The sequence below is a fragment of the Dermacentor silvarum genome, chromosome 2, assembly GCF_013339745.2.
Source record: "Dermacentor silvarum isolate Dsil-2018 chromosome 2, BIME_Dsil_1.4, whole genome shotgun sequence".
Taxonomy (NCBI): domain Eukaryota; kingdom Metazoa; phylum Arthropoda; class Arachnida; order Ixodida; family Ixodidae; genus Dermacentor; species Dermacentor silvarum.
Genome location: NC_051155.1, coordinates 244,710,189 through 244,723,948, shown reverse-complemented (window position 1 = coordinate 244,723,948; position 13,760 = coordinate 244,710,189). Strand labels below are relative to the sequence as shown.

The following is a 13,760-nucleotide window of genomic DNA, read 5'->3' as shown; positions in this document are numbered from 1 at the left end:
GTGCAATGTCACATCGCTATACACCTGGTTGCTAAGGGGGGTAGGAACTGTAACCTAAGTGTAAGAGCCAAAATTGTGCCGATGTAAGACAAACTCGAGACAGCAAAAACAAAAGTCTGCATATTAGGTAGTTAGCCTTAAATGGATTTGTTTCATTCCGCGAGTATAATACATTGTGGAGACAGCTGAAAATTCATAGAAAGGTCTGCACCGTCTTCTCCTTAAAGAAGCCACTCCAGCTGCAAGCGAGATGACATCATGCATGTGAAGCTTTCACATCGCACACATGCCACCTGCAGTGTACAAATATTGAGCAGCAGCAAGGACAACTAGGAGGCTCCTGTGAAACGCAAAGTGCGCAGAACCACCTCTGCAGATACACCAAGCAGCAAGAAAAGAAAGAAGGCATTCATGGTCTAGGAGTGCAAACAAACACATACAGAGAAGCTGGAGTCTTGAAGGCAGAGTCATGGCAATAAAAACATTTCGAAGTTTTGCCCGAAGACTAAGCAATAAAAGCTATATCAAGCTCCAATGCTGCGCAGAAGGCATCTCAAAACAGTGGTGTAATTCCTCCGCCAGTGGCGTTGTGCTTTGATGGTGCACGAGATGAGACCAAATGAAAACCGTGGACATCCATCAGTGCCCCAAAAAAGAATTCCATAGATTTAGCTTGACATTTACTGTCTATTCTGCTCAGACCAATGTATGCACCACAGTGCGGTATACAGACAGTTGTTCCGCAGGAATGCTAATGAATGTGGACAACGCTCATGCCAGCAGCAGATGCCAAAACACTGCCCTGACGCCAGCAGAGCGGAGCATGGCAGAGCATCCACTAGGCTTCATCATCTTTGGAGCCAAACACACACCACACACATGTGGAGGCCTTCTAACCCTCCACACACAAGCCACGATTGCACCGCCGATAGCAGATCAGTACAACGGCACGAATGTGCTTCAAGCGACCACATAATTGCTATCGCAATAACAAGGTGGGCCCTTAACTCTGATGGAAGAAGGAAGGAGAGGAATGTCACTTGCAGGTGCTGTTCGAGGCAATAGCCTCCCCTGCAGGTAGAGTGGCTTGCCTCTTTGCATGACATCTCGTTGGCTAGTAAACCCCTTCAAAAACATATTGCAGCACAACGATCCCTGGGCAGCCCGTTACAACTCATGGTGTATAACCGAAATCTCTGATAAGAAATGGTGATGGACCTGGGTCATTATGGAGGACGTAGCAGATTGAAATCATGTAGGAATCAAAGAAGCCGAAGGTAGCAGCTCGAGTTTGCACACAGTTCTGTAAAATTTTCATCATACTGCAACAATTCCTGGCAGCTGAGCTTGCACAACGTGCCTGTGAATAGATTCCAAGAATGTTTTTATAAATATTAACAGACTTAAGCTATGTAAAATGAACTGATTAAATATAAATGAACACTGAACGCAAATGAACTGGTAAAAAGCCGCAATGATATCGCAGATGCTTGGAAAATTCCTTTGATGTAACACATTCATAGAGGGCATTTATTATCAAGAGGACAATAATTTGATTATGATGATCTTTAAGAGACATTAATTATATGCTTCCTCGATTTGACTGCACTCAACAGTACCATGAGGTCATATTTATATACAGTGTATTGGCTTACATTCAACCAATTCATGCAGCATGGTAAATGTTCACATTTTGTTAGGACATTGCAGCAAATGCACCGAGTGTAAGAGTGTAACAACCTACAAACCTTCACATCTTCATGAGTGGTTAAACATTCATGGTGCTGGCAATTGCACCAAAAAGAGAGACACACATTATCGTCAAGCATTTATGGTAAAAACATGCATAGCCACACAAAGGCTTTTCTTTTATTCTTTCCTTGTTGGAACGGTAGTTTATAACATATGAGTGGCACGATAGTGGGCGACACAAATGGGGGATTTTTTAAAAATAAAATGCATCACATACAGTGATCTATGTGTTTAATTTATTTATTTATTTATTTATTTATTTTACAGGCCAAAGGGCATTGAGTAAGGGGGGTTTACTTAATACAATGAAAGCACAAGCAAACTAGTATGGAACACGGTTACAATGCAAGTGAACATCAAAACGCAACTCAACAGAGTAAATTGCAAAATGCAAAACAAGTCTCCAACGCAAGTGAAGAAAAAAAAAATGCAGCACAACAGAATATGTTTCTGAAATAAGCACTAAAAGAGCCGAACATTAAACGAAGATGTAGAGCTTACCATCGCTTCATTCTGCCTCATACCTGGCACCAAGACTGCATTTCATGGCCCCTATTTGTTTAATGAAATATTCTGCACCATTGTTTGCCTGGTTTGTCAGAACTTTTAGCCACCAACACACAGCAAAATAGGTCCCTGTCTCTTCTTCTACAATCAAGTGCAATTCTGACAGCAGTTTCTCCTTTAATTCCAGACAAACTGGGAGATGATGAGTGATTTAATGAATGGTTCAGACAAACGCAACCTTGCTGCTAAGTTCAAGCAAAAGAAAAGCAGCAGTAAGAACTAAATCTTCCTTTAACGTTCTCGGTTACTGAGAACATTAAAGGAAGATTTAGTTCTGACTGCTGCTTTTCTGAGTATAAAAACTCAGGTCATGGAATAAAGCCCATTCAAGACGAAACAGTATTCTGTAGCAAGCTTTTTGACCTACCGTATTTACTCCAATATAGATCGACCTTTTTTTCTTTTGGGAAAATGTTACCCGAAATGAGCTATCGAACTATATTCATGAGCAAAGAATCTCGACCTATATTCGTGAACAAAGCTACCAAATTTACGGAGCTAACGGAGTTCCTCCATCCCACCTGTCGTAAAGCCAGTCTGGATAATTTCCAAACTGGCTTTAAGGAATGCTGCATATCCAACACACTGGACAGGACCAAAGGCGATATCAGTTAGGGTGCCGTGAACGCATGCGAAGCATCTGACAAAGACGACTTCTCTGGCAGTTCCAATGAGGATGCCACTAGTGGCATAGACTAGCGAGATTTAGTAACCTAACTTACGGTAAATAAGGCTGTTCCATGCTCAAAGCTTTTCGTTTTTTTAAAAGCAGGGGTGGGAATGCCCTATCAGCATTTTGGAGCAGCTATTGGAACAGGCAAACTCTACTTTTGGAGCACCTATTGCTGCATTTGGAGCAGTGTAAGGTTTCCATCAAAGCACATGCAGATAAACAAGCTATACTTTCGCGTTCCCTTTAGTTTACATTATCATTTCCTCATAAGAACTAGGAGCAAAGTAAGTTATTCACCACAGCACGCCACGAGAGCAGCGGCGAGCATACATTAAGGACATGCTACCGGCGGCACTGTGCGAAACTGCGCAAGGAATATTAAAGAGACGCTATAAAGAGAAACACTTTTCAATTTTGTGGTAATAAGTAGATTATTAGAAGAGCAAATGAAGGTCACAGTTCCTCTTATTAAATTTTGCACGAAAACACCAGCGCTAGCGTGACGCCACAGATTTCAAAGTACTTTTTCGTATTTGGGTTGTTGTGAACCTGTAAAAGCTCTTGCAATTTGCTAAGTAGTCTTTTGCTCTTCTAGGATGGAATGTAGTACAACTCCACCGATGAACAGTTATCTAGGCCCAAGCAGTCACCATCAAAATCTGTGATGTCACGGCGAGCTAGGACAGGAACTCCAAGGCGGGATTGCCACCTGTCTTTCATTTTTGCATCTCTTTTGGCTCAGAGCAAGATGGGCTCTTCTGTTATTTATATAGGTAATTTACTAGTACAACTGAAATTATTTTTCTTTTTAATGTCCCATTAAGAAAGGACTGCTTTGTAGGTGCAATATTCCGCACATTCTGATTTCGTTTTATGAACCATAATCAGTGGTGCAAGCACGTCATGTTCTTTATTACGCCGCTGAATATGCGCTCGCAGGACAAGGTGTATAGGGCTAGACCACTTGTACCTTCGCGTTCAACTTTTTTACCACGAGCTTTACCAAAGAAATAGTTGATGAAGAGCATGAACCAGGGTCTAATACTCGATCACTATGCCTGTGGTTATAATGTCCGATGTTAAATTCAACGACCTCAAATTCTCTTGAAAACAAAAAAGGTAATATGGTGCAAGTAATAAAGTTGCAAGAAAGCAACAAGAATAAATATGGTGGACACTGATCACCTTTTTGTCTGCAGAACACCACCACGCATCAGCCCTCGATGCATAAAACTGTTGTGTTGATCATGCTATACAAAGCCAGCATGGCCACCCTAATTGTCGCCTCACGCACGCCTCACGGTCGGTGCATAAAAATATGAATCAATTTGATTAAGTCAGCTGTCACAATGGCAGTCTCGCTGGCTGTAACACCCTGAACGAATGCGGCCAATGAATGCAGCAGCGCCACAATTGGCATTGTATTGCATGGTAGCTTGAAAAATTTCACACCACCGAAACTATGTTGTGATGCAGCAGTGGCGCAATGAGCCTTTTTCCGGTAAGCAACCTCACTAGTAGCCACCACTTCAACTAAATTTAATGGGCAAGACGTGCACGCTCATGCCACTTCTCACTTGTACGCAGTGGTAGCGTTTGAGCAAGCAGTCTCTCGCGATGGCCGTCCCTGTTCTCTCTCTTATTTCTTTTTTTTTTGTCACTTGTGTTGCTGAAGTAGCCTTTCATTGTCCTGCTCTAGTGCACGCATATTTGCTCACGTGAAGCAATAACACATTTTCCATTTACCGAAGTGAAGAACATGCCGATGCGATGTGCAGGCCGTTTGTAACCAAGATTTCAGATGTGTGCCAGCCTTTGCTTTTCATCAGCTTGGCCAGTACTTTGATCCAACTGGTGAAGATATTTGTGAGCATCAAACGCGTCGCGGCAGGACTTTCTTTAGCATAAACTCGGCCATTGTTTGGAGTGGCTGAACTTGAATGAGGTGGTCAACATACGCATGCACGTGCTCGCCCTCAAAAGCGGGCAGTGCAAGCAGCTCATCATGACGAACAAACAACGTGCAAAAATTCTGCACACGTACTGCGAGTGTTCTGCATGGCAAGCGTTGTTTAATCTTGAGATATGTATCTTATGGCATGGTACGGGGAGGCAGAAGGCACGAGGGGCAGAAGATAAGTGGACGCAACACGTTTTGTCAGGCGCGTAACGCTTCATTTGCCTGCAAAAAATAAGGCTCGCGAGTTGTGTACACTGCGACACCGCGAGTATGTCGCTTTAGTCTCGTACAATGCATTCTGATGGGCCATGTGGCAACATTCCTCTTTTTGTTGGCCCCACATAACCGTACAGTTATTTCCGCCTGCATGCGGTATCGCGTTCTTCAGGTCGCGATAGAGATGGTCGTCCTATATATTCATTATAGCTTTGAATTTCTCAGCGAGTTCAATATTTAGGTTGTTCGACCTACTTTCAAGTAAATACAACAACCTAACCCAACAAGCACTCAGCTTGTAAAATTTGCTTAAAGGGGCCCTGAACTACTTTTTATCGAAGTGAAGAAAGGCATTTCAAGTGAAAATAGGCTATTTCAGAAATACTTTGCCGCAAAAGTACTTCAATGCATTCAGCAGAAGCGGAATTGGCAATCAAACATGGCCTCCACACTGTGCTCCCGTTCCTTGTTCAATGCCTTGCACTGCGAAGGCTACGGCGGAGTGGGGAGTGGCCACAACGCTCCGCCTTCGAAATGTCACCGTGGCACGCAATTCAAATTTAATTTTCTATTTTAATGTAGACGCCACGACTTCTGATTTTAGTGCCTACGACGCACTAAATGTAAGCCAAATGCGATTGTCCTCAGCTAGCTGCAGTGCGCTTAGCCAGTAGACTCATGGCGGCACAACGCGGCAACCGTGGTGTAGCCAACCGCAGCGACCAATAGCAGCTGCATATGGGAATCCGCTTTATTATGAAATAAAGCATCCAGAAAAGAGTGAGGCTCATGGCTTCTGTTGAAAAGAGTGTTTGAGAGGAAGGTGACTTCGCGCTCCACTTGCAAGCGCCACACACCACGTACGAACAGCAAAACTTGAATGAGATGTTCACAGCAGTGTATGCTACCCACGGACTATGTTATTTCATGAAGCCAGAGGAGTGGTTCAGGGCCCCTTTAACATAGCCTGCTCTGCCCAGCATGACCAGTTTTAGTTTAAAAAATTTTTCCAGCACCTATCCCATAACGAATGTTGACATTATTGTTATTAGCATTAGAAGCAACGTAGCAACACACTGTTTTGCCACCGCCGAGATGCAGGCGAGCTCCCCCATCGCACTTCTCTCTGAACATGTTGTGCCCTGTAGCAGCAGCGCTAGGATGACTTTGCATGGCCTCCAAGACACGTGGTGTGCTGGTGCACGCGACAATTATTCTCTCACTTCCTGTGCACATTCATGGCAAAGCACACTAAAGCGTCAGGCTGCTGTGCTTGAAGAACGGGTTCGATTCCACCCAGCACCATAGAAATTTCAAAGGATTTTTTTTACCCGATTAGCATTTTTTAGGAACTTCACTCAGTCTGCAATATGTCTGTCTGTCTACATCCAACCTCTTTAATGCGAACTTGGGTCACTGGGTATTTCCATGGTCTCATGGGTAGAGCATCGGCTGCTGTGTTGAGGGAACCAAGTTCAAAACAAATCGTCGGAAAAACTTGGGTCACTGGGCCCCTGCTACTGTGTATGTGCTGCTCTACAATGAAGAATGAAATTCTGGCAGAGCCCATCTCACAATGAATGTTGAGGTTAATGCAATTAGCATTGAAACAACGTAGCAACACACCATACTGCCACTGCCAAAAAGCATCACGTATGAGTGTATGCAGTCGGGCTTCTCCCTGGACACGCTGCACCATATAGCAACACCACCACAATGTCTGTGCATTGTGCATGTGTAAAATCAGATAAGATTGTCTGAATGTGTATAACGCATGTTCGATTCTGTCTATGACAAAAAAATAATAATTTGTTTTGGGAATTTTTTTGTCATTGAAGAGTGGCACAAACTCAGTGGCACATACCCAGTGACCCAAGTTGGCGTCAGAGGTACATACCCAGTAACACATTCCCAAGTTGGTCGGACGGTTTGTTACAAACCCGGATTAATCAACATTGCAGCCCAATGCTCTACCCATTATATCATGAACTACCCCGTTACCCAAGCTGGCATGAAAACAGTTATTGACAGATAGGTGAACAGACATTGGAAAGTGTGTGAAATATCCTAAAAATACTAATTGCATTAAAATATCCTCCAAAATTTCTCGGTACTGGGCAGAATCGAACATGCGTCATATATATTCAAACAATCTTTGTCTGCAGAAATATCCATACATGCGCCATCGCATGGACTTGAGGGTGATGCCTTAGAAGCATTAGAGAGGAGCCTAGCTGCACACGCTTCAAACATGAGGTGTTTCAGCGGTGGTAATACCGTGGGTCGCTACATTACTTCAATGATAATCGCATTAATTTCAACATTTATCGTGGGATGGGTTCTGCCGGATTATTATGTAGAATTTGCTGAAAGTTATCAAGCTGAAGAGCTCTCTTGATTTTGAATACAATGTACTGTATTTATTAAACAACATTTATTATTATAAGCTTATATTTTTCAACAAAGTGTCAGTCAAAATTTGGGTGTTGACTCACAGTTAAAAATGCCATTCAAGGATTTTACACACAAGTTGCAAGCAAGCATTGATGTCAGCTTCAAAAATTCATTCGCGGACCACAGCTATGCCACCACACCAAACGGGTGTTTAAGAAAGCACGTTTGCGAAACCTTACAGGTACTGTCCCAAACACACATTACTAAACACTGGTAGATAGGTAGTCATTAATAAAAACTGGTCGAATGAATAGTCGCAATAGGAAGTCGCCGAATGGTATGCAGGAGAATACCCTTTCTAAGATGATCCCCTCCATTCTCACTGCATTTCTAAACCAATGGAGAAAACTGAAAACAGCACATTGTGCTTGAGTAACACAGCCATCTACATCGATACATTGACAGATATGATGTCCCTGCCACCAATGTATCACTGTAAATGACAACGGCGAGCAAGTTTATATCAGGAAAGTGAGCTTCCGATGTGCCATGTAATAATGTAAACATTTGCAACTACCATAGCATGCATAAGAATATACAGCTGACTGGACATAACATTCGAGGAAACGTTTTTCTTTATCTTATGATTTTCAAGTACTGGCTCTGAAGTTCAAGTAAGTATGATAATTTTTCTGATCACTAAACATTGAACTAACCCTGAGCAGACATTTTCAAAATCTATGATGTCAAAGGCAACTGGTGCAGGAACCCTTTTAAGGTGCCTTGATGTCACTCCTCATAAAAGCCCCAATAAAATCAAATATGTTCAAGCATCTGCAAGAAATACAATTTAAAAGGAAAAGAGACAACAGTGCATACCCTGATGAGACTTGACTGTTGTGTTTGTTCTCCGGGTCGAAACACGGTGCACCATAACCCTCGAGGTAGAGCCGCTCATGGTGCATACAGATGTTTTCAAATGTTCGACCGATGCGAGAAACCAGGGCCCTTGCAGTGCCATAAGTCAAAGAAGTGAAGTCAGTGACAGACTCGCCAAAAGTGTCTGTGGTCATGTGGCACAAGGAACGTGTCATAACACCTACGGAACATCGGGTCACAATGTCCTGCAAAGAAATACAAACCTTGTGTATTTCACAGAGACGATGTGACTGACACAAGTGGGCAGCTAGACATTTATTTGTAACTGCGTTCTTTTCATCACTTTGTCTCAGTACAACCAAGAAGCAAGCAACATTGACAAATTAATCCTTTCGGTCCTGGTGTCCTATAAAAAGGACACGAAGAGAAATTGTTCTAAATCGTGACGCAAACGGTTACCATACTCAAAAAAGAATTTGAGCTATTCTCCATAACCTCTGCCAGCATACACGACAGTTTCTTCATCCTTGTCTTCCTCAGAAAGTCCTAGAGGTGAAATCAAAATGTCGGAAAGGAAGAAACACGACTGCAGCAGTATCCACGTCTTTTGATAACATTTTAATCAATACCTATTGTCTCGGTAGCAGTCATAATTTTGTGTGTTGTTTCTGATATGCTTAGGCGTGTATTTATGTCGGGAAGTTTTGCCTGTTATTTGAGCATAGCCCACAGCACGCCGTGATCTGCGTGTCCTAAATGTAGGACACCAGGGCTCAGTGTTTGTCAAAGGCACTACATGAGTTGAATGTACAATGAAGACGCTGTTGCTTGTAACAGCTTCCAATTTATTGTGTTGTTATTCCAGAGGCGCTAAGCCAACCTGAACTGCTATTTTAAGGGGTAAGGGGACTTCTATAGCGAAATGTCTGTGTATCAGGGACCCAAATAAGTTTGCTCCACTATAGGACGTGCTTGAGGTAGATGACGATGAAAAGCAGGATATACAGTTTGCTTTTGCAGGCTAAGGGAGCAGTAATTTCTGCACAGTAGACGAAGAATTCGCCTTCTATGACGAAAATACATCCTACAAAGTGACTATCAACTAGATGGAGGCCATTCAAGTGCAATGGTGAAGAAAGTATGCTTATTGGAGGTAGAAGACGATGATGATGAAAACCAGGATAGACATGTCCGGAACCGAGGCAACAACAACAACCGAGGGGTCGCAGCGGAGCGCCAGAACAAGAGGTCCATCGGAGCAGGCTTTTAGAATGAACTAGCGCGTGTCATGCTTACGCATCGAGCAAGCACCGCCCAACTTTATTTTCATTGTCTTTAGCAGCCGGCACCAAGGTGCCGCCCGAAAGCGCCGACTTTAGCGTTGTGCCGTCAGTGGGCGCTACACACAGTTTGCTCTTACAGGCTTGGGGAGCAGTAATTGCTGCACAATAGATGAAGATTTAGTCATCTATGACAAAAATACATCCTACAAAGCGACTATCAAGTAGATGGAGGCCATTCAAGTGCAATGATGAAGAAAGTCTGCGTGTTGGAGGTAGAAGACGATGAAAAACGGGATATTGTTTGCTTTTGCAGGCTTGGGGAGCAGTAATCTCTGTATAGTAGAAGAATTGACCAGCTATGATGAAAATACATCCGATAAAGCGACTATCAAGTAGATAGGGGCCATTCAAGTGTAATGATGAGCCATGTATAACAAGCACGTAGAATATTTTTGAGGCCTTTGACACACAAGAACCACCATCAAATTGCCATCATGCAAGTTTTGCTACATTTAAATCTGTGACACAGCTGAGAATAACATGCAACTTCGAAATACTTTGAATTGCTTTCTACAACCACTAAGCCCTGGTGTCCTATATATAGGACATGACGCCATATCTCATACTTATGTGGTACTCCGAATATAATAAATATTTTTGGGTTTCTTAGGCAGTAGTAAATTATAACAAAACGAGGAAAAAAAAGTTCTGAACGTTAGAAAAAATGCAGGGCTGAAAGGGTTAAGTGCATTTCCGTCATTCTAAATGTACAGTTTGAACGCCACATGAACGCTGTATACACTTACAGCTACATTATGAGCAAGGCCCCAACTGAAATCTAGTGAACCAAGATCATTTCATGGCATGGTTTACACCAACGTTGAACGCGAAGCGCAGTACAATTAAATATCAGGAAGGACGCTACACAGCGGCACTAGACGAACTACGCCGCAGTAATCTGCTATCAGATTGCCTTGCAGCAGAACGTAAACACGGGGGTAGGCGCAATCATAGAAATACCGTAGGCATGCTGCCAACTCACATCAATCCTCTTGGCTCGATCCTGGTACTTCTTCGAGTTAAGGATGAAAGCGAAAGAGCTGCGTCTCGGCGGCGCATCACTAGAAGAGTCCTGCTTGTTTTTGATCTCACAGACGCACAGTTTGCACAGTCGCTCCCCTTCTTCTAGCTCCACGATGTCGCGGCACGATTCAGCTAACTGATTCGTCACCTTGATGTGACCATCCAGCGGTTGATCACCATTATGTAGAAGAAACCGATCGAGGCATCCTTGTTTGTGTCTCTCAGCGTACAGATAGAACCTCCGATGGTGGAAGCAGACGGTCTGCACATCGTCGGTGCCGAGGCGGGAGGTTATCGCGGCCTGCTCGTCTGCAGGCAAGTCGCAGAAGCTTTTTATGCCCGTATCAGTCGTCAGGATGGTCTGGTGACACTCGCTGTTAGTAACGAGGCCCACGGTGCACCACGAGTCGGGATCATCCTTGTCGATGTCGAAGACACGGGAAATGTTTGTGGGGGTCGCCATCTTGGCAGCTGGAGTTTCGCCTGCTTCGCGACGCGACGCCTCCGAAGCGTTGGCAGCGCTGGCGTCGCCAACATCGCCTGGAGGAGGAGAACGGGGAGAAGTCTCCTCCTCGGCCGCTGCTTGTTTGTCGGTGCCGGGAGAACATGGCGACTCGGTGGTTCCGTCGGCGCCGTCGGTTTCTGGCGGTTCTTCTTGGCCGTCTTCTTCTGCCGTTTGTCGTTGCGCTGCCCGTGCAGCCGACAGACGTGCCACTCTTGCAAGTTTTTGAGCCTTGCTCATTAAGTGTGCCTTCTTCCGCCTCATAGCTGCTTATAATCTGTTCGAAAGGCTGTGGCTACGAAGTTCGCAGCTCGCGCCAAAAAGCATAAGGCTTTCTGCCCGGTGTGCCAGTTGCTGCGCCGCGCGATAGGCGCGGAGGGATACAATTGGGATACACTTGTCGTGTCGCGTTACATCAATTTTGTTCCTGTTTTTTTTTTATTTTCTTTGACGTGATATGACGCATCGACAACCGGGCCGTTGTGTTCGGATGCGTTTGAAGCTTTGTTTTAGTGACAAACTATCGCCCACTGCGGACTTTTTTTTAAAGCGGAGGACGAAAATGCTTAGGCAGAACAGAGGGCGGCGGAACCCCCCCTCCAATCTAAATTTTCTGACAATCCCCCTCCCTCAATAGCGCACCCAGGATTTCTGCCAGGGAGGGGCGGGGGGGGGGGGGGGGGGGGGGGGGGGGATCAAGCACTTTGCATAATATGCAATTTCCTTGCTTTAGCCAGGTGAATGCAACAGCAAATAAAATGCCCAATGATTATAATAATAATGACACCAAGGATGATGACGATGTTTATTTTTTCAGCGTTTTACTCAAAGTAATTTAAGAGTGAATGAATAAATACAAGACAATGATAGAGTGTTTTTGTTAATCAGGAAAATTGTACCTCAAGCCACCTTCTGAATTGTAATGACAATGTGAACAGAGCACAGAAGGTACACGTTGGACTGGACGCGTGGTGTGTGTGTGTGTGTGTGTGTGTGTGTGTGTGTGTGTGTGTGTGTGTGTGTGTGTGTGTGTGTGTGTGTGTGTGTGTGTGTGTGTGTGTGTGTGTGTGTGTGTGTGTGTGTGTGTGTGTGTGTGTGTGTTTGGGGGGGGGGGGGGGCTAACTCGGCCTCAACGGGGAGTTAGAACCCCCTCCCCCCCGTCGGTGCACCACTGCCCTCCCTTCCCCCTTTCCCACGGAACAGGAAGTTTTATGACGCAGATGCAGAAAGAGCGACATGGATAAAAGTAAAAGGCTTGATGTGACAGCAAGTCGAGGGCTAGTGGCGGTTCCAAATAAGGGGGGGAGGGGGGTTGTCATGAGGGCGATCCCTTTTCCATGCACACGCACAAAACGTCTTCTCCGTCGCGGTAATTGAATTGAATAAAACTTTATTTGATTATATACAGCGTGCTCTCGCTTGTCGGCGTCAGCACTATGGTCGAAAAACGCTTATAAACAAATGTGTAGCTTGTGGGGGCTGGACAGGGGATGGCCACAGTGCGCAAGGCTTTGCGCCACATGTTCAGTCTGGCTCGACGAGCGGAGCGGATCTTCGAGTATCCAGTGGGCGGTTTCCTGCATGTTTTGCTGCAGGTTTGGTAGCGTAGTTTGGGCTCTTGTTATAAAAGTGGCTCGGCTTGAGTTATGAATTGGGCATACCCAGAGGATATGCTCCGTGGTTGCACGGGCTTGGCAGTAGGCAGGGTCGGAGTATTTAGTCGGGTACATCTGGTGAAGTACTGAGATTGTAACGAAGCTTCCAGTTTGTAGTCTTCTTAGTATGACGTCGTAGAGGCGGGTGGACCTTAGTGGTAGGGCTGTGTGTTTTGTTGCGTCTGCTAACTTAGCTCTTAATTCTCGCCGGCGGTGCACTTTCGCTCTGTAGTTGGCTTCATAAGCGTCGCCTTGGATGGACGTTTCGGACTGCTTCGAACTGTCATCTCCGAGTTGTTCCTTGCTTTGATGCTGCAAGGCTCGCTGATGAACTTGCTCGTTCCCCGGAATATTAGTGTGTCCAGGAATCCAGTGGATTCTTACTCGCATGGATCGATCTTGTAGTCGGGAGGCTTGGCTGAGGATGAACCTGGCGTATGCCGGTAACTTCCTTCGTGTTTGGAGTGTTTGTATTACTTGCTGAGAGTCTGTGAAGACCTGGATATCTTTTGGCGAGGAGTCTGTTTGAGTGTAATAAGTTATAATGCTTCCGCAATAGCGTACCCTTCGGCTGCTTCGGGTAGCAAGCATGGTTGTGTGATAGAGTTCGAATGACGATGCTTCACCTGGTGCTGAAGTTCAAAAACGCCCCAGTGTTGAACCCTTCCAGAGTGCACGAGGCGTCCGTGTAGATAATTTCTTCTTCTTCGGATAAGCTTTTGAAGTACTGCGTATGCCTTTGAGTCATAGGCGCCGACTACGGGGGGGGGGGGGACTCCGGGGCTCGAGCCCCCCC

The 13,760-nt window shown here is 44.9% G+C and overlaps 2 protein-coding genes across 2 annotated transcripts in view; one reads left to right on the top strand and one right to left on the bottom strand.

Annotated features, from left to right (window-relative positions):
* LOC119443018 (uncharacterized) overlaps positions 1 to 11,662 on the bottom strand; it is an 89,840-nt gene extending 78,178 nt beyond the window's left edge. Inside the window, exons 1-2 of the mRNA XM_049662537.1 lie at positions 10,767 to 11,662; positions 8,442 to 8,686 (exon numbers count right to left, since the gene is read on the bottom strand). Of these exons, the coding sequence (XP_049518494.1) occupies positions 8,442 to 8,686; positions 10,767 to 11,573 (1,052 nt within the window). The 5' untranslated portion in view covers positions 11,574 to 11,662. The remainder of the gene's footprint in view (positions 1 to 8,441; positions 8,687 to 10,766) is intronic.
* LOC119443020 (neurofilament medium polypeptide-like) overlaps positions 1 to 13,760 on the top strand; it is a 180,524-nt gene that overhangs the window by 18,005 nt on the left and 148,759 nt on the right. The window lies entirely within an intron of this gene.